General features: G+C 51.5%; 9 protein-coding genes and 1 non-coding gene across 10 annotated transcripts; 5 read left to right on the top strand and 5 right to left on the bottom strand.

Moving 5' to 3' along the window:
* Positions 1 to 1,703: 1,703 nt before the first annotated feature.
* On the bottom strand, positions 1,704 to 2,084 carry PMZ80_000250 (uncharacterized protein; the record flags this gene model as incomplete). Its single annotated transcript, XM_064868703.1, has 2 exons — positions 1,704 to 2,025; positions 2,077 to 2,084. The coding sequence occupies 2 exons, from the start codon at positions 2,082 to 2,084 to the stop codon at positions 1,704 to 1,706; spliced, it is 330 nt and encodes a 109-aa protein (XP_064734200.1).
* Positions 2,085 to 2,752: 668 nt separating this feature from the next.
* PMZ80_000249 (uncharacterized protein) lies at positions 2,753 to 3,382 on the top strand (the record flags this gene model as incomplete). Its single annotated transcript, XM_064868702.1, has 1 exon — positions 2,753 to 3,382. One exon carries the CDS (start codon positions 2,753 to 2,755, stop codon positions 3,380 to 3,382), a length of 630 nt encoding a protein of 209 aa, XP_064734199.1.
* An 851-nt stretch (positions 3,383 to 4,233) lies between these two features.
* PMZ80_000248 (uncharacterized protein) lies at positions 4,234 to 6,139 on the bottom strand (the record flags this gene model as incomplete). Its single annotated transcript, XM_064868701.1, has 3 exons — positions 4,234 to 4,314; positions 4,369 to 4,442; positions 4,513 to 6,139. 3 exons carry the CDS (start codon positions 6,137 to 6,139, stop codon positions 4,234 to 4,236), a joined length of 1,782 nt encoding a protein of 593 aa, XP_064734198.1.
* Positions 6,140 to 6,636: 497 nt separating this feature from the next.
* On the top strand, positions 6,637 to 7,821 carry PMZ80_000247 (uncharacterized protein; the record flags this gene model as incomplete). The annotated part of the gene is made up of 1 exon (XM_064868700.1): positions 6,637 to 7,821. The coding sequence occupies one exon, from the start codon at positions 6,637 to 6,639 to the stop codon at positions 7,819 to 7,821; it is 1,185 nt and encodes a 394-aa protein (XP_064734197.1).
* Positions 7,822 to 12,063: 4,242 nt separating this feature from the next.
* On the bottom strand, positions 12,064 to 13,419 carry PMZ80_000246 (uncharacterized protein; the record flags this gene model as incomplete). The annotated part of the gene is made up of 1 exon (XM_064868699.1): positions 12,064 to 13,419. One exon carries the CDS (start codon positions 13,417 to 13,419, stop codon positions 12,064 to 12,066), a length of 1,356 nt encoding a protein of 451 aa, XP_064734196.1.
* Positions 13,420 to 14,155: 736 nt separating this feature from the next.
* On the top strand, positions 14,156 to 14,929 carry PMZ80_000245 (uncharacterized protein; the record flags this gene model as incomplete). The annotated part of the gene is made up of 1 exon (XM_064868698.1): positions 14,156 to 14,929. One exon carries the CDS (start codon positions 14,156 to 14,158, stop codon positions 14,927 to 14,929), a length of 774 nt encoding a protein of 257 aa, XP_064734195.1.
* Positions 14,930 to 15,529: 600 nt separating this feature from the next.
* On the top strand, positions 15,530 to 17,086 carry PMZ80_000244 (uncharacterized protein; the record flags this gene model as incomplete). The annotated part of the gene is made up of 2 exons (XM_064868697.1): positions 15,530 to 15,952; positions 16,007 to 17,086. 2 exons carry the CDS (start codon positions 15,530 to 15,532, stop codon positions 17,084 to 17,086), a joined length of 1,503 nt encoding a protein of 500 aa, XP_064734194.1.
* Positions 17,087 to 19,154: 2,068 nt separating this feature from the next.
* On the bottom strand, positions 19,155 to 20,432 carry PMZ80_000243 (uncharacterized protein; the record flags this gene model as incomplete). The annotated part of the gene is made up of 2 exons (XM_064868696.1): positions 19,155 to 20,275; positions 20,324 to 20,432. The coding sequence occupies 2 exons, from the start codon at positions 20,430 to 20,432 to the stop codon at positions 19,155 to 19,157; spliced, it is 1,230 nt and encodes a 409-aa protein (XP_064734193.1).
* Positions 20,433 to 21,280: 848 nt separating this feature from the next.
* PMZ80_000242 lies at positions 21,281 to 21,370 on the bottom strand. Its single transcript has one exon. It is a non-coding gene; the product is annotated as a tRNA-His (tRNA).
* A 479-nt stretch (positions 21,371 to 21,849) lies between these two features.
* PMZ80_000241 (uncharacterized protein) lies at positions 21,850 to 25,205 on the top strand (the record flags this gene model as incomplete). Its single annotated transcript, XM_064868695.1, has 2 exons — positions 21,850 to 21,905; positions 22,637 to 25,205. The coding sequence occupies 2 exons, from the start codon at positions 21,850 to 21,852 to the stop codon at positions 25,203 to 25,205; spliced, it is 2,625 nt and encodes an 874-aa protein (XP_064734192.1).
* Between the last annotated feature and the right edge of the window lie 1,226 nt (positions 25,206 to 26,431).

Here is a 26,431-nt window from a genome sequence, read left to right as displayed (position 1 = left end):
AGCTGTGTGACGGCCTTAGTCCAACTCAAGTACACAGAATACATGTACAATGGCTCATATGCAGACAACGGGCCGATGGTGGAGAGAAGCTTGTCCTCACGAATGTGCGAACGTATCCCACGGATCCTCCATACCAATGCATCTGGAGGCTGACTTGTTGTGCTTATGGAGGACCAGATGGCGATTCTAGTGGCTGGCTTCGAGTTGAACGATTGCTGAGAGTCGTGGAGGATCTGTCTAAATTGGCATCCTGTCGATTCTCAATCACAGTGACCGCTACACGGTTAACGCAGCGCAAAAGACCAGCTTCATCAAGATGATGTGACTGGGCTTGACCATAGCGTTGATCATCTTACACGCGGAAGCCGATTGTGCTGAAAATACGCCAGGGCGTGCTGGAGGTCGTCGGCATGCCGGATACCAAAGTTACGGAAGATGGAATCGACGCTAGAGCGTAGCGATGCACGAACAGGACCATGGAAACGTCCGAGTCGATCAGAAGTGTGGATCCCAGAGCTGCGGGCGGTAAGTCTAAAAAGCGTTCTGCATGACTTTATGTCAACGGTGGAGTTTCTCACGAATTCATCGTGATTTTCGAATGTCAGCAAACCTTACGCTCCGTGATAAGCTGCATCGGCAGCAACATGATGCCGTTACATATGTAGCACATAGTGATCCGCGAAGTGTTCGATAGTAATGCAGCTGTACGGAAAAAGGGAAGTCGTTGGCGGAAAGTTGATGGGCAAGGGCAATACGGCAGCGCAAGTCCTGATTCGGATATCCGAGTCCTCACTATCTGAGATCTTCTGCGGAATTGGATCGCCTGGGTGCGGAGATATATGCCGGAAGCCGAGCCTTCCTTAGCCATTTCCACTCATACGACGCATTCAAGCAGACTTGCGGATCGTTGGTGGGCACCAAAGAACCGAATTGGCAGGCTACAGCTCTGGGCGTGCCAAAAGCGTTCCTCATCAAATTGGCCGGGCACGCCATATGTAACTACCGGCAAAAGGACCCCTAGACGCTAGTCAACCACAACTGATCTTGTTCGGACCTCGTCTGGGCACTCTGATTTGTTTCTTTGCTCTAGCATCAACCGGTTTCATCATGAGATATCGATGAGGGTCGCTAATGAGCCACTTTACCCTACCAAATGCTCGTCAGACTCGTCCGCGGTCTGTGCCCTATATGCTTACAGTATCATATAAAGACAACTTGCCTCACAGGCTGCACATGCTTGAACGAAGCAGAAACGCTAAGAAAGACAGGCATGGCTTGTCGAGAATGATGCAAGATCTTAGTGTGACGAACGATAGCACTGAGGGGAAGGGTTCGGAACTCAATCTGAGCAACCTTGAGCAGATCACCTGTTTCCAAATCTGGTTTGATTGGTATGGACCTCATGCTTGCAAGCTGTTGATCTTTGACAGCATGAGCCTCACTTAGGTTATGCACATTGCAAGAAACCACGTACTTCGTGTCCGGCCAAGCGGTACCAAGCCGTGATACACTTGTATGTCATTTGGTCTATGTACAACTGATGGATATACCTCTTAGCGTTTGAGGTTGACATAAAGCTTTGCATTAGCGCTTGTCCCTCTACTGACCCCTCAGCAAGACTGCTCTCAGCCTCGAGAATCAATTCGTCTTCGGCAATAATATGATTCATTGCTGTCTACAGGATGCCTGCAAGTGAATGGTTATTACGAGCTCCTCGCTAGCTCAATGCTGGAGAACGTACCTATTGCGATGTCGCCCTTTATTCTTGCAGTGACCCGAATGTCGATTTCAAGCGCGATCTTGACGTGAACCTTGAGACTGCCGGCAGTGGCTTCGGCAGCCTCTTTGCTGATTCCTAGGGCTGGCTTATCTAGCAAGCCCGCACTGTCGGGGACGATTTTACCAGCATCTTGGGTAGTCTTCGTGAGGTCCGAACCGGATTTCTCCTGACCAGACTTCTCGTGACCGGACTTTTTCTCCTCAGGCTTTGTAGGAGCACTGGAATTTGGGGTGCTTGGAGCGTTACTGGACCAAAGCTGTCAGTTCTGCCACGATTATTTGTTGAGGGTCTCGTACTTAGACATTGCGATAGTCGTACCGAACTTTGTGAGAAACGGTTCGAGTAAGAAGTTTGGTAGAAATCTCCTGAAACTGTTAGGGCTCTCACTATAGAATGACCTTAGCTCGAGCTCTGGCGTACCTAATGACAGCAGACGTGGTTTCAAGCGTCGCGGCAAGGAAAGGAAGTGTTCCTGAAGTTCTGAAAGTAGAGCTACTTATGACTAGGAACCTTGGACATGGGATCATTCAGGACAGCTCTCTCAACCATATCCCAAGAAGTTGAAATCGTAGATGAACCCTGTCATGGGGCTGACGTAGGTTGGAAGCAGTGAGGCTCCGCACCGGATAAGCGACGCCCCACAAGAGCAACGTGCATAAGGGAGCAGCAGAGGCGCACCAGGGTGGGCTCGAGTGCTGCAGGATCTCATCACAGCAACGCTCTATCTCTACAAGCAGAAGCTCAGAAATTTGCTTCGACTCGTATGACGTTCTTCGAACGGCTCAGTCTATCAGCGTTGTACGTGGAATGCCAACAGTAGCACGACTAGCCCTAAAATCGGCTCAATAACACTGAACGTCATTTGCACAGTTGATTGTCTTGCTCAACCGCAGAACCTTCACTCCTCGACCGCATTAATCAAGGCCTGGCCCAATCACTGAGCAACCCTCATCAAAACTCAACAAAAGGACAATGGTCTTCGGAATCGTCACTCTAGCAGCGACCGTGCCCTTACTTGCAACGTCTACGATACAACTGCAGAATGCTGCTAACGATACCAAGGAGGGCAATGGTCAAGCATCAATCAACGCTTCAAAAACCAACAAATGTCATGTCATAGTCTTGCCTTCCTCTCGCATGAGCAGCGATATCAAGAATGCGGTCAAAGACAGGCGTCTAATTCTCAAAGACGGCGTGGTGAAGCTGAGCCAGCAGAATGAGGAGAATCCACCTCATCATAAAGTCACCGCGTATTTCCTGCCATTTCCCAACAAGGAGTATGACGGCCTGGTTTCGACCATCGATGACATGAATATGCTCAACTGGATTTATGTCGACGCTGATACATACAGAGTCACTTATGGCACTCGAGCAGAGGCAGAGAAGGGTCACCTAACTGGACCGATGGGCCTGACGCTGATGGCCGACGGAAACTCGAAGATCACGATGGATGGTTGGGACGGGTACATGGCTGTTGAGGATGAGAACGGGGAGTGGTCGTTATACTTCGACAAGGACTCAAATGGTCTATCGGACAAGATAGATGAGTCTCATACGAAGCGCGTTGCTCAAGTGGAACTACAGAGGGAGATGTTGGAATAAGGCCCTGCCACCAAATCTCGTCAGTTTGGAACGGCGTTAAGCTCGTCCAGCCACCTCATGCTCCTGCAGCGTCGCAAGCTGTAGTTTCCGTGCCAGATTGAAGCCAACCGTGCGTGCCGGATGTCCGATGCACATGGTAGTCGAACATAACAACAGTCATTCAATGCAACTCTAGTCCCTGTCGGATATCAAATGCATTCTATCAACTGCAGCAATCAGAGGTTTGACGTGCCAACTACGAAGACACAGGTAATGGAATGGATATCGGTATGAATCGGTCGGAGTGTGAATTCCGGACAGCCAAACATAGGCAGTGTCGACATGACCTGACTGAGAGGTTATGCTGGTGACAAAGCTAGCCGGCCTGTGGTACTACGTACTGCTAGTGAAGATGGAGGCAGACAAATCTGGACCCTGGCCAACGGCGAGGCAAGCCTCCCAACCGCGCTCTTAAGCCAAAACGCGCTAACGACGCGCCTACGTACTTGTGAGAACTGAGGTGTTCCACGCGTGCCTTTTTTCAAGCACTTTCCAACCCAGATCCTGCAAACTTGTTCTATGGAAGTGAGGCATGTCTTATTCCAACAGTAGTGGTACTGGACGCTTTCGACTGTCAACTGGCTTCCCCCCTATCCTCCCCATATGAAGCGCACCAGGCGACTTCTGCCGCAACCGCGATACCTCCAAGACTATTCTGCGAAGAATGCAGTCCGGCCCCGGTGTCAAGGCATCGACAGGGACCAGGCACCCACCAAACCTGGCCGAAACAACCATGAAGCGGCTGGCATTGTCGCATCAGGAAGCCAATCAATGCTTCAAAGAAGTCAATCATTGTTGGCAGATTCCAAGCTTTAATCATGATCCAGGCGTCGACTGCCTTCCAACGGAAATCGTGCGAAGAGCAATACGCCGAATCCAACCAATGCAACAGCCTATGGCAAAATTTAGCTTTTGTGATTCTTGTCGCTTTCAACATGGCTACTTACCGCGTTGCAGGTGAATACCAGTTCTGTCCTCCCAATGCTTGCAAAGGCTGCGAAGATGACACCAAACACGAAAGCTGAGTTGTTGGTCAGTGGGTTCTACGGCGGGCATGGGTGTGAGCAGTCTGAACTGAAGGGATCACTCACTTGTGCTGAGTCTAGCCATATTCTCTACAAGACTGACACCGGCCAAAGCATCTGTCCTTTCACCACTGCTGGCTGAGCTGCCAACCATTTGGAGGATCGTTCCCTTGGCTGCTGACCCAGTTCCTGCTGCGAAAGGCAGAATGACAGCCACTAGGTACATTTGCCAGCCTTGTCGCACAAACGAGCAAAGAAGTGTTAGAAGCCCGTCGGCGATCAACGAGAACCTTGTGTATGTGAGATCAAACCGGAAGGTTTGCTCCTTTTTAGGTTCGTCTTGAGCGGTGACAGTTGTTCCGTTAGTGGTTCCCAACAATGGCTGTCGCTCCGAGTCCGCCTTTAGCACTTCTGTCTCCCGTGCTTGTTCTTCTCGTTTTGCAGACCATCGCCTGCCGATGGCTATCAATAGAGGAAAGGCGAATGTTAAAAACACACCCCTGAGCATCGAGTACAAGAATATCAGCCAGCCGTTTTCCTTCGTGCCGAAAGCAAATACATCGGTCGAGTACAGCTGGAGCAGCGTTGGCAGGTATCCGGTTGCCAAAATGCCCAGGAAAACGCCCCAGGCGAGCAAGAAAGCGCCATACTCAGTCCGTATGATACCATCACGCCCAATGAATTTCCTTGGAGCAAACACAGACAAAGGACCAAGGAACTTGTTGGCGATAGTCCGTGTTTCTTTGCTTTTCAGGCCTGTCCCTTCAGCCTTTGCCTCTGCAGGCGGGATATGAGGTAAGGAGGTGGCGACATAAACACAACTGGCGAGAAACACAATCAGGGTCAACCGGAATGGAGCTTTGATCCCAAATATCTCGGCCACTAATCCACCCAGCAAGAAGCCAAGGGCTGACCCAAACATCTGGCTTCCGGTAAGTCTTCCCAATGCAGCTGTCCTGCCTTCGTACTCTACGACTTCAGTCATGAATGTGTTGAGACAGAGCAGATACCCACTTGGACCGCCAATTATGCTTACAACCTGAGAGCACTGGACAATGATAATCCCGATCTTTCCCCAAACCTCGATTCCAATGTTCTGCACCACAAGCCGAAGAGCCGGAAAGAACACCTGAATGAGGAGCGTGGGCTTCACGCCAATACGCTTGATCAGACTGCCGGTCAAAAAGAGGTTCATGATACCGAAAACAGTTGTGCTGGCACCGAGAAGGGAGATTGAAAGCGCTGTCGAGGATTCGATGGGGTGGATGGAGCAACGGTCGCGAGCCTGAGATTCCGCTGTTCCAGAACCATTGGATCGTGCTAACGCATACGACAAAATCGGTTCGGCGCCCAGCGCACGAGGGTGCACCTGCGACGGGTGATCTTCGTAGTAGGCATCACATGTCATCAAGCGGAACACATACAACAGCGGCACCTGTGTCACTCCAAAGCTCAAGCTGGTAATGAACGCACATAGCAGGACCAGATATCTCGTCGACTGAGGCCACGTTGTAGTTGAGTCACCGCCTGCCTCGGAAACAGATTTCGAATCCGGCTCCTGCACAGCAACACTCTCCACAGCGCTGGGATCTTGTGATCGGGTTCGAACCAATGACACCAAGTCTGCATCGCGAATGTCATCGTGTTGCGTCTCTGTCGACAACCGTCGGCGGTCGGTACTAGGCCGGCTCATGATTTGTGGAGAGGCGGTAAGGTAGATAATGATGTTGTCTTCCAGGCAATCTCAACGTTAATAACCATATTTGTGCTCCCCTCCACCAAGTAGCAATGCTGATGATGATCTTTGGGAATAGAGCGTGACATACGAAATCCGATAACAACGAACTGAAACACCAGGAAAGTAATTTCAACAAATCTGGAAGGTCAAAAGCTTTGGATGCAACCATTGTCCGCCAAATTCGGCTCGCGTGCCGTTCAGCGGCGTTCTCCCATCGTCGCTGATAGCCGTTATCGATAGAGGATCGAAGAACTTGATGCCTTGGTGCCTCAATATTCGCGAGTATGAGTCTCCTCGCCGAGGACTCGTTTAGCAACCCTCAAATGGAATCAGGCGGCCAACTTGCTCAATGTAGCGCATCATAATCACATTGAGACGTCGCACCTGCACCACTTTGAGGAGCACCACAATCAACGAAACCAGAACCGAGACAGACATATCAAGATACCAAGATGTTGCTCTCTTTGAGTAAGGCAAGCTTACTGGCACTTACATTGCTCGGCGGATGGTGTCTCCATGGATTCTTTACAACAAATGGCTTCTACGAAACCATAACGCGGCTGACAGAGCAGAAGCTGCTTCCCAACGGTGTCTCTTACCACAATGTATTCACCGGCATCAGGCCTCTCGATGACATGCTTTCGATCCTGCTCACTTTCTTCTGGCCCGTCGTCGATGGCGAGCACCCAGACAGCTCCCTAATCAGCATCTTGTTCGCCGGACAAGCGGTGGCAGCGTGGACTTTGACGATGCTCGAAGGTTTGAGAAAGGGCAATTCATGGCGGGCGATATCATTGTACGAGTTCTTGTTACCAGTCTCCTTTCAAATACTGACGGCAGACAGTACAACAGTCTACGGCCTTCTCATCCAAAGCTGCGGCATGGCATTGACCAGTCCAGCCTACCTCCTTCTGCACCTCTACACTTCCGGCACTATTACCAGCCCCAGTCCCAGTGACCTTGAGATCCCAGAATCCGCCCTGCGAGCACTTCCATACAGCATCAGCCTCGGCTTCATAGCCCCAACAATAGCCATGTCTCTTCCCTCGCCGGCCTATCTCACCCATCAACAGAAGATCTACGCAGTCCTAATCTGGCAGCTCTTCCCGCTCTGGACGCAGCTTATCCAGTCTATCCTGCAGAACACGGTTTTCGCATCGACGTCCACTAGCACCTCGCCCAAGCGGCAGATCAAGTCGTTGAGAAGGGTCTACAAGTTCGCCCTGTACCTCTCAACGCATTGCCACATCGCGGCGGGCTCGTTCTCAGCTGCCACTGTCTTGTTCCCTGGTCTGTTTTCGGCACATGCGCGGGAGCAGCTGGCGCCGCTACATATTTTCGTGCCGCCTAACCCGTTCATGGCATCGACCAAGGTGTCCGGTTTAGCCGAGGGAGCATTTTGGTTTCTGCAATTCGACCTGCTAATCTCTGGAGTCGCTTATTGGGTTTGGGGTTTGACCGTAAAGTACTCGGATGCAAGGACGAGGAGGCAATCTGGCCTAGGCGATATCCTTGGTGACTTATTGGTTCGGCCGAGTTTGGTGGGTCATATGGCTTGTGCATTGACTTATGTCTGGGAAAGAGACGGAGCTGTATTTGGAGGGACGGCGGAAGAAGGCGATAAGAAGAGGCGGTAAGGACAACTGGAAATGTGACGGATCTGTTTGAAGCTAGTCAGTGAGCGTCCTCGATCCGTGGTTGGTCGTTGTTGGTTAAGTGCTTTGTCGCCTTTGGCGAAAGCTCACTGTAGCAATACATGATTTATCTTCTCAGCTCCAGGACTTTGTATTTGCTCGACCTAATTCGCTTGTCCTCATCTTGTGTCAACGTCTGCATGCTTGCTGACAACCGGAGACCAAATGTAGATGACTTTGCCTTCTCCTGGTCCTGCCTTCTACCCTATCGTTGTGCCGAACTAACGTCGAGCGTTCGATATAATGAGACAGTCGGAAGTGTGCGCAAGCGGTGCGATGTTTCGTGGCTGTAGGTGCGGAGCTTCCAGGTGTAGCGGTTCGTCTTTGATAGTCTGGAAGCTGGGTGCCGGAAGGGCAGCAGGGAAGAACTATGCTGCAAGAAACTGGTAGCCATTAAAGAGCAATGTTCAAGATGTGCACTCGAAAAAGAATACCGCATAGAGACTTCTGCACAGAACGCTGAAACATCCAATTGAAGCCCGCATCCGTGCAATGAGCGTATGAAGGGAAGCCGCAGGCACGTCACAAGCCCAAGGGAGTGACTTCCTTAGGCACCACCGCGCGGGCCGGTGAACTCCAGTGCCCTCATATATTATCAACACACAAATTGTTCCCGTAATAAACCAGTCTCACCTGAGGCATTGGAGGGCGCCCTCCAATGTCGGAGGGGTGGTGGGTGAGAACGAAGGCTCCTCAAAAACAAAGCACAACCTCTGGTTTCCTCACTTCGTCTCTGAAAGCGTGTGTTTTCAGGGCCGCTGATGAGTTTTTGCATTTTTGCAGACCTGTAGAAGATGATTTGGGAAATGTCTTGGGTTCAATTCTGGGAGATGGAAGGTGATTCTTTTTGGCTGAAAGCTCTGCCACTTCTGGCGTGCGTCGGTTGCCGGTCTGCGCCGCTAGCTCTTTGCTCAGTGGTTCGATCATGCAGCAGCTCCCTAGAACATATGGCATTTCTGCAGGCTCGAGATGCGTTTCACATAGACCGACTTCTAACTTCTGCTCTTGCTGGATCATTCGCTCGACACTGAATCTGCTCCTGCCCAGCTGCTCATTCTTAGAGGGTCTGCCATCCTCAGTCGGCGGGTAATGCAGAGCACATGCTCGATCATTCCGCGCTGCTCAGCGCACAGACCCCAGTAGCCCCGGTACCGTAGATCTTCCCCCATTCCATCCGCCCTCCTCATAGGCTCATCAGCCCTAAGCTCAGGCACAAGCCGCCACCACACAACTCAATCTTTAAACATTTATTATTGTATTGCACACAATTTTACCTCACAACGCGCATGCAACTGCACTTGATGTGGCCAATCCGTCTTTCAAGTCCCCCACACCCCACGAGGACTTCCTGCGTCACTACCATTAACACTGACTTCGGCAGTGCGCTGGCTTGTGTCCAGAGTGCGGTGGTAGTAGATGTACAACAGCCTCCTCGTGGGCTGGGGGAGAAGGGCGGTGCGGCATGCGAAGGTCACCTACCCTGGGGCCGGGTGTCCAAGCATGCGCGGGTTTGTGGCCACAAGTCTGTAGCCCAGACATCTCTTTTTTGCTTTTTTTGCTATGCCGTGGCTACATGGTAGTTTGTAACATGGTCGAGTGCAGAATGAGATATTGCTTTGCATGGCCTTGAGCATAACATCTTTTGCTTTGTCGCTTTGGAGAAATGCTGCAATGTGGCTGCCTTGAAACGAAACTTGCAAATCAGGCTCTTTTCGATCTTCAATTGTGCACCACAGCGGGAATTGAACTGGGTGGATACGCGGAACAAGGTGTGCATGTGTGGCTCCTGACACACGTCGGAGTCCGCTTCTGCCCATCGCACTCCTATCCCAAAGAAGGGCAACGCCAAGCAAGTCGATGGCGAGTGTGCTACTGCAGCAGTATGACATCGTGAGAAGAGCACATGCGACAAATCGTCCCGTCTCTCGGAAGCCCTGGGGCCTGGGCTGTACTGGCCTGCACTCTTCGACCTTGGGATTATGGGCGGAGATTGGGAAAAAAGATGCCTCAGGCATAAAGCGATAGGAGTTCGGTGCACACGTTATCTCAGGAGTAATAATCTAGCTCGTGGGAATCCGCACCTTGAGCACGGCCTTCTACTTGCCTGCGCGATAGCGCTGTAAGGCACAGATCCATGCCGCCTAACGAGCTGAATAATTGTCGATAGCGAGAGCTGGGGACTGTTGAGAAAATGCTGAAATCGTGACAACCCAATGTGACGAGAGGCGTATCCTGAACTGCAAGCGCTGTACTGATCGAGCATTGCAAGCAAACACATCGCGAGCAGGCCATCATGCCATACGAATAAAAATTAATGCTTCTTCTGTACGTCGCACATTTATCCGATAGTCCACATCGAATGCCTTGCATTTGACAATGTGTACAGCTAGCAAGATTGACATTTCGTGCATCATGTAGCTTGGGAGCAAGCAGTAGACAATCTGAACCGTTGCACATGTAACCTGAATTCGATCGAGCGTGCTGCAAACAAGTGGTGCGCTCAATGTGGATCTGGCACCAATGCTGGCGAGATGATCAAAAAGGACCAAAAATCATTCTCCTCGCCGGACTCGAACACCATCCTCCAAAACAGCAAAACTTCAGCCCAGCAGCTCAGGACTTAGTTGCCGGCCTGGCTACTACCTGCGCCTCCTGGAGGATTTGCAAGTCGACCCCCGGCCTCGACCACCGGGGACTGGTGAAGAAGAAACACCCTCGCAATAGGGACCTGGTGGCCGCGAATCGCGCTAACACGGGTGTTTTTTGTTGAGATATTTTGTGGGCTTTGTGTATATGTACGGCCGTGGTGTGGAGTCGGCGTACGTAGAGGCCGGTTGGCCATTAGCACCGATGCTTCGGGCTGCGATTCGGGGCAGGCGTACAGCTCGGGTTTCGGCAGACCATTGTGCCTGCTGTTGACTCTTTTGATATCGAGCCATGCTTTCGCATTTACATTCCAGAAGTCCTCTGCTGCGTTGGATGCTAACATACTGGGAGCTTGCGTGCACCTCCCTCTATAACCGATGACATCAAAGGACCTATCTCAGAACCCTACTGGTAGAAATGCTGCGCAAGCCCACTGGCACTGGACAGCGTCGGGTTGCCACTTAGCAAAAGGCTTGCGCATTAGCCATGATGAGACATAGGCACTCGCAGGATGTATGCAATGTGGCTTACGCACCGCATCCTTCTCATTAACTGGCTAGCTGCTCCACCCGAGCCAGAAGTACCATTTGTTTGCGTTCGCCACACTTGCTCCCTGTACGTGCAAAAAGAAAACCGATAACTTGCGGGACTCGAACATCTGCCCTCGCTCAGCAAAGATTGCAAAACTTCAAGCCAGCAGCAGGGACGCATTGCCCTACTCACGCTCTGCTCGCCCTGGAGGGTCCGCAGCTCGCTCCCCACCACCGTCCACCCGGACTGGCATTGAAGAAACACCCTCAGTGACTGTAAGTGAGAAATCCTCCCTGAGGCACCACAGACAGCCTCCGCTAACACAGGTGTTTTTTTATCGGACCGTATTCGGTGAGGATAATTTTGCTTTGATAGTATATGAAGGGTGTGTGGGGTTGCCTGGTTCGATATTGGGTGGTAGCTTGAGCGGTTGTTAGGGCTTAAGCTGGCCCGCTAAGGACGACCATGGCCGAGCATGTGCTTGGGCGCTGCTGCACTTCGCGTTGGAAAGCATGTTGCTCTTTCTAATGCATTGTCTTGCCATGTTCTTCTCCCGAGAAGTTGTATGTGTAGCACCTTCCGGTGGTGATGTACACCAATGCTCTTTCCTGTTCAACACCACACGCCGCGACGACGTTGAGCAGTCGCTGCACCCGAGATCGATCTCCTACCTGTGTTGGAGTGTTCTTACTGCTCGTCCTTAAACCATGCCTGTACTTCTGAATTACCACTGACTGTCTGATCCTGACCTCTGCCAATGTGCAGTCGATCCTTCTGACCGACGTTGTCCTAGATTCGTCGAATTCACTGCTGAGCACGTTGTGTGTCTCGGTCGCCATGTGCATACTTGCAAGCATTCGTTCGAGCTGACTGAGCCAAGCAAAACTTTCAAAAGGAGGACAGATGACAAACAATGCTGCACGTACAACGGATAACAGCTGACAAGGTCGGTAACTTGCTAGCAAGCGAGCAGCGTCAGACGTCGACCACATCCTCAACGGACCAAGACTACGAATCGCCTGGGATCGCTGTCCATTCTTTGACAGTTTGGAGATCCATGACATGGTTGCTACCATCTGGCCCAAAGCGGCTCTGCAAGTCAGTCCAATCGCGGTCGACAGCCGTCTCAGGTCGCCAGCGGAAGAGATTTTGCATCTGCGGATCCATTTGGCCCTCGAGGCAGTCAGCAATGACACCACCTACAGCAGGAATGTAGGAGAAGCCATGACCGGAACCACCAACACCGAGAATAAGACTAGGGTAAGACGGGTGTCGAGAAATCAAGAACGCTCGATTGGGTGTATCGGCACACCAGCAGATCCGAGCATGCGAGAGAGGACGATCGGCCAGGTGAGGCATGGTTTCCTTGAGAAATTGTCGAACACGTTGTTCGGCTTCAACGGGAATCTGATGATAAGCAAATGGTACGCTAACATGTTTAGGATCGCCGGGATTTGTCTCCCAATTACAATAGCCGGGATGCTCATCGCATATCTTCAGTTCGTGCTTATCCGAGTCAGGTTCCATGAAGAAACCTCTCTCGATATTGAACAGGACGGGCAGATTTCGATACAGCTTAGCTTCTTCTGGGGTCATCTTGATGTGGGCTAGAGTCCAGGCAGTCGGTCGAAGCTGGTCTTGCATGTTAAAGACCCTAGCAGCATTTGCGCCTGCACAGAGGATGACTCGGTCAGCGCGGAAGGCAGGGCCCTGAACGACCACAGCGCCCTTCACGTCGCCAGCTTCGTATATCATGCTCAGGACCTGGCCTCGTTCACCACTGACAAAGGTAACTCCCAGTTTTCGAGCTTCAGCAATGGTTGAGATGACAGCGTTCCGGGCTTCCACCCAGCCGCATCCATCTTTTTTGGTCCAGCCTTGCCAGCCTGGGAAGTCGCCGGTCAAGACACCTTCGGGCATCGTTTTCTGAAAGTCTTCCTTGGTTCTGAGAGGACGCCAGCCGTCAGCTTCTGAGTATCCGTCGCCCTCATTTAGAGCAGCTCGACCTCTTTCACTTGTGGCAGCCGTCACCGCGCCTGTCTCGTGGTACAGCCCTTTGTACACAGGGTCCTCTTTCCATCCTCGGATCGCATCCTCGGCCAGTTTATCACCCACATAGCGCTCGTGTGAGCCTCGTGGAGCAGAAGAGCTTAATTCAAGGATCTTATTGATGTCGTTACCGGCCGAGATGGGAGATGGAGAGGGATATGGGTCGAGGACAGTGATGCTTTTGTACCCACGTCGGGCCAAGTGAAGCGCCGTTGAGCTACCCCATGTGCCTGCACCAATGATGAGGATGCTAGAATTTTTGGTCAGGTTTGAGGCTGTCGCAGAAGACAATATGGTCCTGTCGGTAAGCTGCATGCTGGTGTAAGAAGCCTTCACTCTTGCGAAACCGAAGGATGCTCGAATACATCGCTAGGAAACGGGTCGTGGGGGATGAGGGGTCCCATAAACACGCCCCTGCTCCTACGGAAGCACCTTGAAGAGACCATGGCAGACAATGTTGACCGCTGCTTCGATATTGCACCCATGAATTTAGTCAACAGCAAAGTTCAAGGCCCGAACTTATTGTGCGACGAGGACAGCGTATACTGGTTCCGAGGCAGCTACCATAACCGCATGCAACCGAAGCTTGTATCAAATGTGTGCACATATAGTCTATATGCTTCACCGTGCTACGACTATCAATCTGGCTCATTATCATCCTTTCCTCTATGGTCCTCAGTGAATCAACTATCATGCATGCGACTGTCGTCGGCGACTTTTCCCTCAGTACGGTATCTGCCTACCGCTCGGCGATTGCTTGCAACCATGAACATGTGATGCGAGGGTAACATTGTACTTGATGAACATACACAAGAACCACCACAAGGTGAAAGATGCGGTGATGCGGCCGCAGATCCGCATTTAAGAAAGCAAAATCCGTCATCATGAGCAATAGACTACAGCATAGAGTCAACGACGATCATGATCAGGTACGACGAGGCCTAACTCCGCTGAGAAATGTAAGTCCAAGTTGTGAAGTCCTCAAGTTTTTGAACATGGGATCCCAAGCTATCACATCCTCTCTTCGTCAAACACAAACCACAACTACGATATGGTGCTTCCTCCGCAGACACTGGAAGGCAAAAATGCCATCGTGACAGGCGCCTCCCGCGGCATCGGTGCTACTATTGCCATCGATCTAGCACAGAGGGGAGCCAATGTCTGTGTCACGTACACGTCTGAGTCTTCCAAGACCAAATGTCAGACACTTGCTTCTCAGGTATCGAAAATGTCGAACGGCGCAAAGCTAGTACATATCCGCGCAGATGCCTCCAACCAAGGGTCTGCAGTTCGCGTCGTGGAGAAGAGCACCACAGCATTCGGTGACCACATCGATATTTTGGTCAACAACGCGGCTATCGAGATCGACAGAGCCATTACCGAGACCACGAAGGAGGACTTCGACAAGGTCTTCCACACCAATGTTCTAGGTCCGCTCCTGATGACTAAAGCTGTTATCCCTCACCTTCGCGCACCAGGCCGCATCATCAATATTTCATCGGTTGGTGCTCGCGTTGGCTATGCCAAGCTCGCACTCTATAGCTCAAGTAAATCTGCTCTGGAAGGGTTAACTCGGAGTTTCGCGGCTGAGCTTGGACACGATGGGACTACGGTCAATGCAATTGCTCCGGGACCCGTTGAATCTGATATGCTGGATCAGATACCGGATGAGATCAAGATACCGCAGAGAGACGCAACGGCTGTGCAGAAGAGGTTTGGTGAGGCACAGGAGATCGCTAATGCTGTTGCTTATCTTGCTGGGCCGGATAGTAGTTGGGTTAGTGGGCAGGTGTTGAATTTGAGTGGTGGGTGGACTATGTATTGAGGGCGGATTGCCAATTTTATAGAACACAGATTTTGTAATCGAACAGTCTGCAGAGCTCTGAAGAGCGTTATCTGCGACATGGGCTAGACTAGCCACTTGCTTCGCTGATCTTATGTTCTTCCTACCACTTACTCATCACGCAAAGTATAGAAGCAAATACATCTGTTCAAGTTGGCACCAAGAGCGCTGTAAACATCGTTGGATTGGTGAATCTAAGTCCAGCTCGAGGAAGGTACAGCGGAAAATTCCTCCGCAAGCCGCCCTTGCCGCAAAAGGTGAAGGGTGCAGGGATGCGTGAGCCGCTAAGGTCTAGCTTCGGCTAGAGGTCATCCGGGGTCCAGGCTAACGATTATGGGCAGCAGACTGCGGTGTTGAGTCCTCCTTGAAACAGGCTGACTTGAACAATTCTAAAGTTGGCATAACTTGTTCCACTACAGATACCGTCCTGCGAATCTTTCAATACAGCACCTCTCCCTCTCACGGTAGAACAGAGCTGTCAACGCGCTTCAATAAAGATATATTGCGCCATCTGACCACGCCTGCTCGAGGACCGAGCCAATTGTGTTTACGGGCCAATGCCAGCCCCGTGAGATCGATCATATGGACTCAAGGTCATATAAAGATAACAGTAGACCGAAGACGCCTGTCAAGCCAGAGAACGAGCACCATCTCCCTATCAACCCACGCAGGAAGTTCAGACGCAGGGGCACCGGCGACCGCTCAAATCACCCAGACTCAGAAAGTGAAGATGAGGACAAGTCAATAATGACAGACTCTTCTGATCATGAGCTCGATGACTTCGGCTCGGACGACGATGTCGAGTCCGGTCTGCCGACGGAGGAGAGAAGGAAGTTCTTGAGGAAGCAGCGCAAGCAGAACAATCTCGACTCGAGGATAGCTGGCGTCCCAGGTCGACTGTCAGAGCAGGAGAAGAAAGAAGCAGACAAGAGTGTTATGCAAAAGTTGGTTCAGAATGCTATACTCATATGTTTGTGGTACTTCTTCTCGTTGTCGATATCCTTGGTAAGGACAGGATCACACCGGAGGACGCCGGATCAATGCTAACAGTCGGTACAGTACAACAAATGGATGTTTTCCTCGGATAACCTCAACTTCCACTTCCCTCTTTTCACGACAAGTCTGCACATGGTCGTCCAATTCCTCCTCGCATCCACGGTCCTTCTCATCTTCCCCTCCCTCCGGCCAGAGATCAAGAGACCAGATCCACGAGAACGAAATGGCGAGCCCGCCAAACCGCTACTCACGCCGCTCTTCTACCTGACAAGGCTAGTCCCTTGCGGTACTACAACATCTCTCGATATCGGTCTCGGCAACGCTTCCCTTCAGACGATAACATTAACCTTCTATACGATGTGTAAATCCTCAGTCCTCATCTTTGTCCTAATATTCGCCTTTCTCTTCCGCCTCGAGTCGCCAACCATCAAACTCACGCTGATCATCCTCTGCATGACGCTGGGCGTTGTGATGATGGTCTTCGGCGAGACGGACTTCCATCTTTCAGGTTTCCTTCTGGCCATCAGCGCGAGTTTCTTCTCCGGCTTCCGATGGGCGCTCACGCAGATTCTGTTACTGCGGCATCCAGCGACCAGCAACCCGTTCGCCACCATGTTCTTCCTGGCGCCAATCATGTTCGTCACCTTATTCGTCATCGCGCTGTTCAGCGAGGGACCAAGCGCAGTGCTTGTGGGGTTACAGCTGCTTGCGCATAATCTCGGAGTTGCGAAAGCGGTAGTACTCATGTTTGTACCTGGTGTACTAGCTTTCTGCATGATTGCTAGTGAGTTCACGTTGTTGCAGCGGACGAATGTGGTTACACTTTCAATTTGTGGGATTTTCAAAGAGGTGGTGACGATTTCGGCGGCTGGAATAGTGTTCCACGATGAGCTGAGTATTATTAATGTGTCGGGGTTGTTGGTTACGATTGTGAGTATTGCTTGTTACAATTATATGAAGATTACGAAGATGAGGAGCGATGCGAGGGAGAAGTTGATTAGGAAGGAGGATCAGCCGAATGGGGCTGCTATTGGTGGTGAGCGGTATGTGGAGGAGCCGGCGAGTGAGCCTCTGATGGGTGACGCGCAGGAGGATACTGCTAGAAGGAGGTCTGGTTCTGCGGGTGCATTCAGGGCTAGATAACTGTATAGATCGGGAAGGAAAAGCTAGACAACAGCTGCAATGATATGATTCTCACTTCGGCTGCCTTATTCAGGCATGCTTTTCTTCCATTCTCGGGCTTCAAGGCAGGAAGTCGAACATCTGACACTCTCAGCAGTCGCATTTAGCACTCCCCTCTTACTGCAGTGACACACCAACGAACATACATATCGCATAATATCGAATTTCGTTCACCAAAGCGTCACACCACGACAATCAGAGTTCCCATGACCTTGAGCAAGTCACGGTGGTATACTCCCAACTGAGGCCAATACGATAGACTCCATATACGCCTTGGAGTTCTAGTGGCGGGGTCGATGACCTGCGTCTCGGTGGCGGCGGCAAGTTTGGTTTAGGTTGTCGGTTCGAATTGACTTGTTGGGTTCGAATGGGTGTGGCGCTTTAGAGAAGTTGGAGGATGGGATGGGAATTTGAGGTTGGAGTGGGAGGGAGTTGGTGGAAGGGAGTGACGGGAGGAGGCGGTGGTGGAAGGAGTGATTGCAAGAGACGGTAGTGGAAGGAGTGACGACAGGAGCTTTCACATACGATTCATTTTCCTTCACTTGGTTAAGCGGACTGAACCTTTTTTGGATCTTGAACGAGGCTCGCTCCTAGAGACTGCAGCCATCTGGTGGTATTAACTTGCCGCGAGCACCAGCGTGGGAGTCGTGTTTGTGGCGGCTAGAAGATCGAAGCTGGTCTTTTAACGGCCCAAGAATCGGTCGTTGAACTACCTACTACCCAGCGACAAGAAGATCCAATCCACGAGATGGCGACACAAGGACGTATCGATCAGCACGTTCATCGGATGACGCTACCCCGGCGAAAGAACGGTGGCCCGGGACACAAACGAGGCAGGAGATCGCGGACTTTGCTCATGTAAGGAGTACTTACTAGGGACATACGACGTACTTTCAAGAATCGCAAAGGACGAACAATACGTCGAATGATCAAAGACAGCCTCGCGATCCAAGGTTGCAGCCCTTCTCGCACATCAACCTCTCAGCTATGAACCAAAAGCTTCACTAATCAACAGGCCAGATGAAAGTTGACGCTCGGACACCGACATGCATTACTTTTGCGGACAACGAATTTCGTAGCATCAAGACAGAAGCGTCGCTTCGCACACAGAGACGAGTGTGGCAGAAGACAAGTCCCAAGCATCGCGTGTTCAAAAGCAATGACAGAAGTCGCAAGCGCGAACATATGCGCCATACCCTCTTATAGCCCCACTCCAAGCAACGCAACAGCTATTCACACGAGTGACTACATCGTCCTTCAGGCCCACGTGCTCGAGAAAGCGAAGCTTCATCTGTCAAGATTCCCTTTCCCTTGTGCCGTCACCTTCCATTTCGCCGTTACCGGCTGCGCCTAACCAAGCCAGGGCGTCACGCACCGGTGCCAGCTTCTCGTTCTCCTTTCAGCATGTCACGCAGTTCTCGCATTTCTTCGAGCAGCGCCTTCTGAGCATTCAGATGCTGCTGGCTGACCTGGCAGACTGCCACCGGCTGCGTAGATGGAATGTTGGCGTTTATGAGTAACACTGCGTTGGGTGGTCAGTCGACTTTCTTTCAGCGATATGGTGAGGACATCGTTTCTGGAGGATGCTGGAGGAGTGAACGTGTGCTTCCTAGTACTTGCTTCCAAGAGTCTGGCCTAAAGTCGTGGAGAGGAAGGGACGTTCGTTTATGTAGTTCCTCGTTGGGGTGTGAAGCATCGCGAAGGCTCCGAGGGTGAGTAGGATTGTTCTTAGCCACAGCATGGCTGCAGTACTATGTTGATAAACAGTAAGTAGGTCTCTGTTTCTGAACATGAAGATTAGACCAAAAAGAGAACTGCAATACATGTAGATGCACATGCGTTGGCCGGAGATCGGTCGTCTTGGTGTCAGCCTAACATATGTAGCCAGTGTCGATCAGCGGCTCAGCGCTTCATGCAACTTGAAACGGAATAGAACAAGGCACTAGGGAAAACGTCAATGTCATCTCGAGAGCGACCAAATGTAGGGTCGCACTGGCATTCTGTCATATTCATGTCTATGATGCGGTACCTAATCTGCATCCAACCTCGCAACAGGCGGCGTATCGTTGACTTGAATACCAGCTCTCTTCTTCTCATCCGCGTCCCAGAACGGTAGTCGCCAACCACCCTCGCTCTGCGGCGTACTCAACCATAATCGCATGAGGTGTCTCCTTGGCATACCACTATCAGGCGCATAGTCCCTGTATGCTGTCCTTGCGTGCAGCGTATGACTGTTTGACACGAATTGGATATCTCCAACCTCAAGGATCATGTGTAGCTTCACTCTATTGCAGACATCTTCGAGCGTCTTCATTGCATCTTCCTGCTCCGGACTCAGGGGTGGAATGATACCCTTGTCAGAGAACCGACTCAAAGAGCGTACATAGTACGGATCCCACTTGCAGTAGACCCTCTGCTCCCGGTTCGGGTCTGCAGGGTCCGGCGTCTCGAGATAGAAGATCGCAGCACGGATGTACTCCTCTTCGCCCTCACTTACCTCGCCCTTCCGGTCAACGTACCATATTGGCTTTGTGAAAAGTTCAGCCACGTCGGGTCTTTCTGCTTGGAGGACGTTCCAAACGTGATGGATACTCGCCAGATCTGACTCTCCGCCTTCCTCTGCCCGTGCGACGCACAGTAACCCGACGACATCGCAGTCATCCGCGTGGAAGAACTGGCGCGCGTTGGTACGGTAGATTCGGACCTTGTCGATTTGTGTACTGTCCTCACCGAGATCCTTGACATGCCCGAGGATGTGGCCGCGGCCGTTCTGACTGACTGGGTAGCCGATGTGGGAGCCTAGACCTAGATATGCGATTGCGGACTTGTGGTTACCCCATTCCTTGACGGCGAAGTTCTTGTAGAGGATGAAGCCTTTACCGTCTAGTAACTCTTTGCGCATGGTGACTAGTTGTGGGCCTAGGGTAGGGAGCTCAAAGAGGTCCTTGGTGATACCAGTCAGAGGGATGTTCTCGTTCATGACCTTGTCTGCTGCTCGGGAGAGTTCTTCGATCTCAGCTTGGGAGAATGGGTGGACCCATCGTTCGGGGTTGTTGGCGTAGTCCTGGGGCTCCCATTTTGTGGGGCCGGAGATGTGTTTGGGGAAGGCGGAGTAGGGGTAGACTTTGTCGTAGAGGGGAGGTTGTTGGCCTGGGTTTGGTTAGGTAATGGGCTGTTGAAGTTGTGAATGCTGCTTACCTGTCGTTCTGAAGCCGTCCGGGAAGATTGCTTTGTTGACTGGTTTGGAGGCTTTGGAGGGAATGCTGCCAGCTGGGGTGCTTGGGGTTTCGACTGCTGTTGGAGCCATGTTTGCTAGTTATTATGTCCCTGTTCTGGTGAGAGCAACAAAGCGAGCACGTATAAATCAGACAAAAAGAGACAAGTCACACTACGACTCTGTCTTACCTCTATATCAGTCTCACGGTTGGATGGTTCCGGTGCTGAGACAACCCCTCATGATAGGAGTTCGATAACGCGATCCCTGTGCCATCGCGGAATACTGCGCGCCTGCCAGAACAGGTACTGTATGTTGCAGCACACAGTGAAGGGTTGTCGCGTTGTACAAGCGGACAAAAGAGCACGCCATCTGCTCGGCACCCTTTATCATGGCGATGATCTCCGCTCCTCAAACGTGGTTAGCGGAGAAACTAAGCATGGTGTATATCCAGGAGCTCCGAGTTCCGGAGTGTGAGACGGCTCTCTTATCAACCTCTACACCACATGCTCAGCATGCCGGGCGGAATAACAACGACAACGCCGTGATCTAGTCAGAGTCAAATGAGTCAACCAAGTGAAAGCGCCAGAGCTTTGCACAGTGTCGTCACGACCACACGGAACCTGAGAATTATCAGTTACTGGATGTAGCGGAGATGCTGTCGTCCACCGCGGCAATTCCCAGCATGGTACATCTGTTGTGCAGCTATGTGAGCAAAAATTGCGGTTGAGCTCAAGACGACGAGTGAAAAAGGAGAGTAGAAAAGAAGCCAAAATTGTTTCCTCGAAGCTGCAGGCGCGACTGAAATCTGCAGCTGGCCATCAAACGAACGAGACCCCACCTTCACCGAGCCCAGCCTCTGCAAATTTGCATCGCACACAACCATATATGAAGATCTTCCGAAATGAATTGTTCATGGCAAATATGCAAAAAATGAGTTGTGTGGTCGGCAAGATTCGAACTTGCGTCTCTTCGGAGCGATATTCATGGCTTACCACAACGAAACGTGCTGACCACTGCACTACGACCACGTAGAATGCTTTTTCCAGAAATGCCTGAAAGATAGATGATTCTTGTGGTCTGATGCATATATGGTAGGAAGGATTACGGGTAAGAGCAAGCGACCTTGCGCCGGAGTTGTGATTGACAAAAGGAGCAATCAAGTGACAGTGAGTCATGGTCTGAGTCGAATGTGAAGTGTCATGCGGACAGAATACGATTCTGACCTGCGTCTTCCGTTGGGCGTTGACCACAAGGGCGAAAGACAATGCAGTGCCCAAAGCTATGATGCTAGCATCAAGCACCATCAAGCATTTCACACCTATCGGTCTACTACTGAGCACCTGAGTTGACTTGCACTCCTTCGCATTCAGTCTGATTCAGTCGCTAGAGCCTCTTGGACAATCTCGCAAACCGGTACGAACACGCAGCCTCGCGATGTTCCTCTCAACCACCTCCTTGCACTTCCACCGAGCTGCCCAGACGTTCTACCACCTTCCAACTTGTTGTTATGCCTGCGACCAACGAGATTGCCTACTTTCACACTAAATCGTCTCCAGGTGAAAGGTACGTGACCGAGCCATTACTACAGTGATAATTAGGATGTGGACAGGCGTTATCATGGCGCCAGCCGCTGTGGCATCCACGCCAACGAGCAGGACCCTCTTGCCACATTCACTGCCAGCCACTTTCCAACGGTGCCACAGCGATCCTGTCAGTTTCTAAGACAATGGTCGTTATTGCTTCCTTGTGGGATAATCTGACAGCACTTAGCATTCAGCCTCGCTTTTTTCGAGCACAACCAACTTGGTTACGATCTTTCACGTTCAGGCCTGATTTACCATTGCCATAGTGCGTAGCTTCGGAGAACGTTGTTGACATCGTTGAGCGCTCCTGCCCACTGTGCGATGTTCACGCAGTTATGCAGTCCTCACAATCCCACAGATCAAACTGAACGTTGTAGTAGTGCGGTTGTACTTCCCAGCTCGGTTTCTCTTTAGGGTTACATATCCGACAGTGAACATTCTTTTTCGGACTGACATCAGTACGCATTTCTAGCTTCTGCATATGACGGCCAGATAGTGTTCCTGCCTACTTAACCCAATGAACGTGCTTTCACGATGATATTGAGATTCCACCGGTTCCTGCCCGGGAGCCCGTGCTCACCGCAAACCAAGCAAGCACGTCGATCCGCTCCTGCTATGGAGCAATTTGAGCGAACAAAGAAGCGAGCCCTGTGCAGCTTCAATGCACAGAGTCAAATTCTTTTGCAGCGGAATCAAAGATCACTTTTGCAGCTACAAGAAATACCAGGTTAGTCAATTCAGCATAGCTCTTCCAAGCATCAGCACCACGAGCCACAAATACACAAAAGCCCCGTCCAATGCTCCCAGGAGAACATCTAGCATGAAAGACTACAAATTCGAGACAAAGCCCCAAGCGGACAAGGCTGCTATAGTCCAGGGCGCGAACTACCGCTTCACAATTCTGACCGACCGCCTTGTCAGATATGAATGGGCAGCAGACGGCAAATTCGAGGACCGAGCATCTATCTTTGCCATCAACCGTCAATTTCCTGTAGCAAAATTTCAAGTCTACGACCAAGGTGATAATGAGCTCAAGATCGTCACCGATCATTTCGTCCTTAGCTATGACAAGGAAAGGTTCTCGCCATCAGGACTGATGGTCAGCTTCAACGCTAAAATCACGAATTGGGGTGCACAATGGCGCTTCGGCGACGATGAGACACGATCAGGCAATTTTGGTGGTACAGCAAGGACTCTTGATGAAGTGGATGGACGTTGCGATATGGGTCATGGTGTCAACTCTAGCTCAGGCTACGCTGCAATCAATGATAGTGATTCTATGCTCCTCGACGGCTCCGGCTGGGTCAGTCGGCGTATGCCTGGCGACAGGATAGATGGATACCTGTTCGGCTACGGCCATGACTACAGAGGCGCCGTCAAAGCACTCTACAAGCTGTCGGGTGACCAGCCAGTACTTCCGAGGTGGGCATTAGGCAACTGGTGGAGCAGATACTACGCATACACGCAGGACGAGTACATTCAGCTGATGGACAAGTTCCGCAGCAAGGATCTGCCACTTTCAGTCGCGGTCATAGACATGGACTGGCATCTCGTCGACGATGAGCGAGTTCCCCACGCCGGCTGGACCGGCTACACCTGGGACGACAAGCTCTTCCCTGACCCAGAGTCTTTTGGACGAGAGTTACACAGTCGCAACCTCAAAATTACCCTCAACGACCACCCAGCGATGGGTGTGCATCACCACGAATCATCTTACGAGGAGATGGCCAAGTACATCGGCCACGACACATCTTCGAAAGACCCCATCCTATTCGATCCCACTAACAAGAAGTTCATGGAAGCTTACCTGAGCATTCTCCACCGCAACCTTGAGAAGCAAGCCTGTGACTTCTGGTGGATCGACTGGCAACAAGGTCATTTCTCTCGCATTCCTAATGTCGATCCACTTTGGATGCTAAATCACTTCCACTTCCTTGACAACGCAACCCCCGAATCTGGCGCAACAGCCTCGACAGCAACAGGCGCGCCGGAGAAACGACCATTGATCTTCTCTCGGTATGCTGGACCCGGCAGCCACAGATATCCAGTGGGCTTCTCAGGCGACACCATCGTCACTTGGGCATCCCTAGCCTTCCAGCCTGAATTTACGAATACTGCATCAAATATCGGCTATGGCTGGTGGTCCCACGACATCGGTGGTCACATGCTGGGATCTCGCGACGATGAACTCGTCGCACGATGGGTCCAATACGGTGTATTCAGTCCTATAATGCGGTTGCATAGCTCGAATTCACCTTGGGGCAGCAAGGAGCCGTGGTGTTACAGACCTGAATTCGAGAAAGTTGTTTCCGACTACATGCGTCTTCGACATCGAATGGTGCCATATCTCTACACGCTGAATGTTACAGGCTCAAGCCAAGGTGAACCACTATGTCAGCCGATATATTGGCATTTCCCTGAGCACGGACAGGCATATGCGCATAAGAATGAGTATTTCTTCGGGTTTGAGCTGTTGGTCGCGCCAATCGTGGAGCCGAGGAACAAGCAGAGCAACATGGCTGGAGTCAAGGCTTGGTTACCACCGTTGGGCAGGTTTGTCGATGTTTTCACTGGCACAGTCTATGATGAGGATAGGGATGTGGTGATGTACAGACAATTGCACCAGTATCCTGTGCTCATGCACGAAGGGTCGATTGTGGTACTGGACGCTGCCAGTGCACCAGTCAACGGCTGTCTGAACCCTGAAGAGTTTGAGGTCTACGTCTGCGTTGGCAAGAATGGCCAGGCCAGCGTGCTCGAAGCTCCAGATGACGACTCCGAAGCATCGAAAAAACAGCTCGAAGGCAAAGAGCGAGGTGCCTTGATCCAGTACAAGCAAGATGAGGGCACACTCACCGCAAACGTCACCGGTCGCACCTGGTCCTTCCGTTTCGTTGCCATTACCGAGATACCAAAAGACCTCAAGGTCACCGTGAACGGCAAGGATACCACCGCCGACGCCAAGGTCAGCATCGAGAAATACCCTAATCTTCCCAGCCTTGTGGTCAAGATACCACAAGTATTGGACAGCAAAGCAGAAATCAAGATTGACCTCGGGAAGAACGCGCAGCTTAGCAAAATTGACCAGACCGAGAGAATGAAGGCCTATGTGCTGGACTTCCAGATTGACTTCGGCAAGAAAGATGAGCTATGGAGCGTGTTGACTGATAAGAAGAGCCCGCTGAACGTGAGGATGAGTAAGCTGTTGGCTATGGGTATGGATGAGGCTGTTATTGGGCCTTTTGCGGAGTTGTTGTTGGCTGACTCGAGGGCGGGGTGAGGATCGATGGGTAAGGGGTTCAAATCAAGCAGGCGAGTCGCAGGGCGGGAGTGCCAAGCGCGATCAGCTTGGTGCCTGGACGATCGTGGTGGTGTATCATGGCCCTAGCGGATCATCTGTACTTTTCGAGAAATGGTGGGCTCGATGTGGTTGCTTCGATGAGTTGAAGTCACGGTCACCTGTTGATAGAAGGAGAATGTAGACGTGCTGTAGTATCCAGGAAAGCACGATTCCGCCTTACATAGACAGGATATTGGAAGACTAATATGGGCTGCAGAGGATTGTCTTCTCAGTCCTGAGTCTCGTCCCTTGGTGAGTATGTGGTAGTGATAGCCAAGGTCTGCGCTACCGCCGTACATCAGGTCATGCACCAGTCCTACCTTCTCATCATTATTGCTACACTACGCGGAAGACATCACCTAGAGGCTGGTGTACCGATAATTGTCCGTTCCGGACAGTGGGCACGAAGTACGTATAAAATTGCCACCGCTATGCTTGCAATGGCCACTTACATCCTGTCGGTCGAGGACTTGCTCACCACTTTGGCGCAGGAGATAATTGTATCGGGTCCTAGTCGCCACGATCTGCAAGAGGCCAGGCCTGGAACAAGAACGATATTGCCCGATGTTCCAAGGTTGGGGGTGGACGACCATGACCCAGGAGTTCAGAAATTCGAGATACGAAGTATAGCATTTGCAACCAGATGCTCGATGCACATACATACAGTATGAAAGACTGCAGGTGCCACCGCGGAGTAGACTTGAACCTTGGCCATCGCGTCTCAACATATGGTAGTAGCTCCATGAGCTCCATGACGAAGTTCGAACTGCCCAGAGAACCACCATGAAACCCATTTTACTTCCAACAACCACGTGGTTACCCATCACTGCATTCCTATTGACACTAACGACGCTGCTTCAAACAGCCCACACACCACCACTACCACTACCGACCCTCACACCACGACTACCCCCAACGCATCCACGATTCAACAATCTCACCTTCGACTTGTCCAGTCCCACCGCCTTAACCCTTATCCAACAATGTTTCCAATCCACCACTCCCACCCCCAACACCTGCGTCTTCTACACCTCCAACAACAGAGACACCGCCATCCTCTTCGCCGTCGAGCGACACAAACGAACCGTCTACGACGTCTATGACCTGCACTGGTTCAACACCTCCCGCCACCCTGCGTTCCACGGCATGTTGAGGCAGGTGTTCCG

This window comes from Knufia obscura, assembly GCF_036327395.1.
Source record: "Knufia obscura strain CCFEE 5817 isolate CBS 148926 chromosome Unknown scaffold_1, whole genome shotgun sequence".
NCBI classification, from domain to species: domain Eukaryota; kingdom Fungi; phylum Ascomycota; class Eurotiomycetes; order Chaetothyriales; family Trichomeriaceae; genus Knufia; species Knufia obscura.
This window is presented reverse-complemented; position numbering and strand designations above follow the sequence as displayed.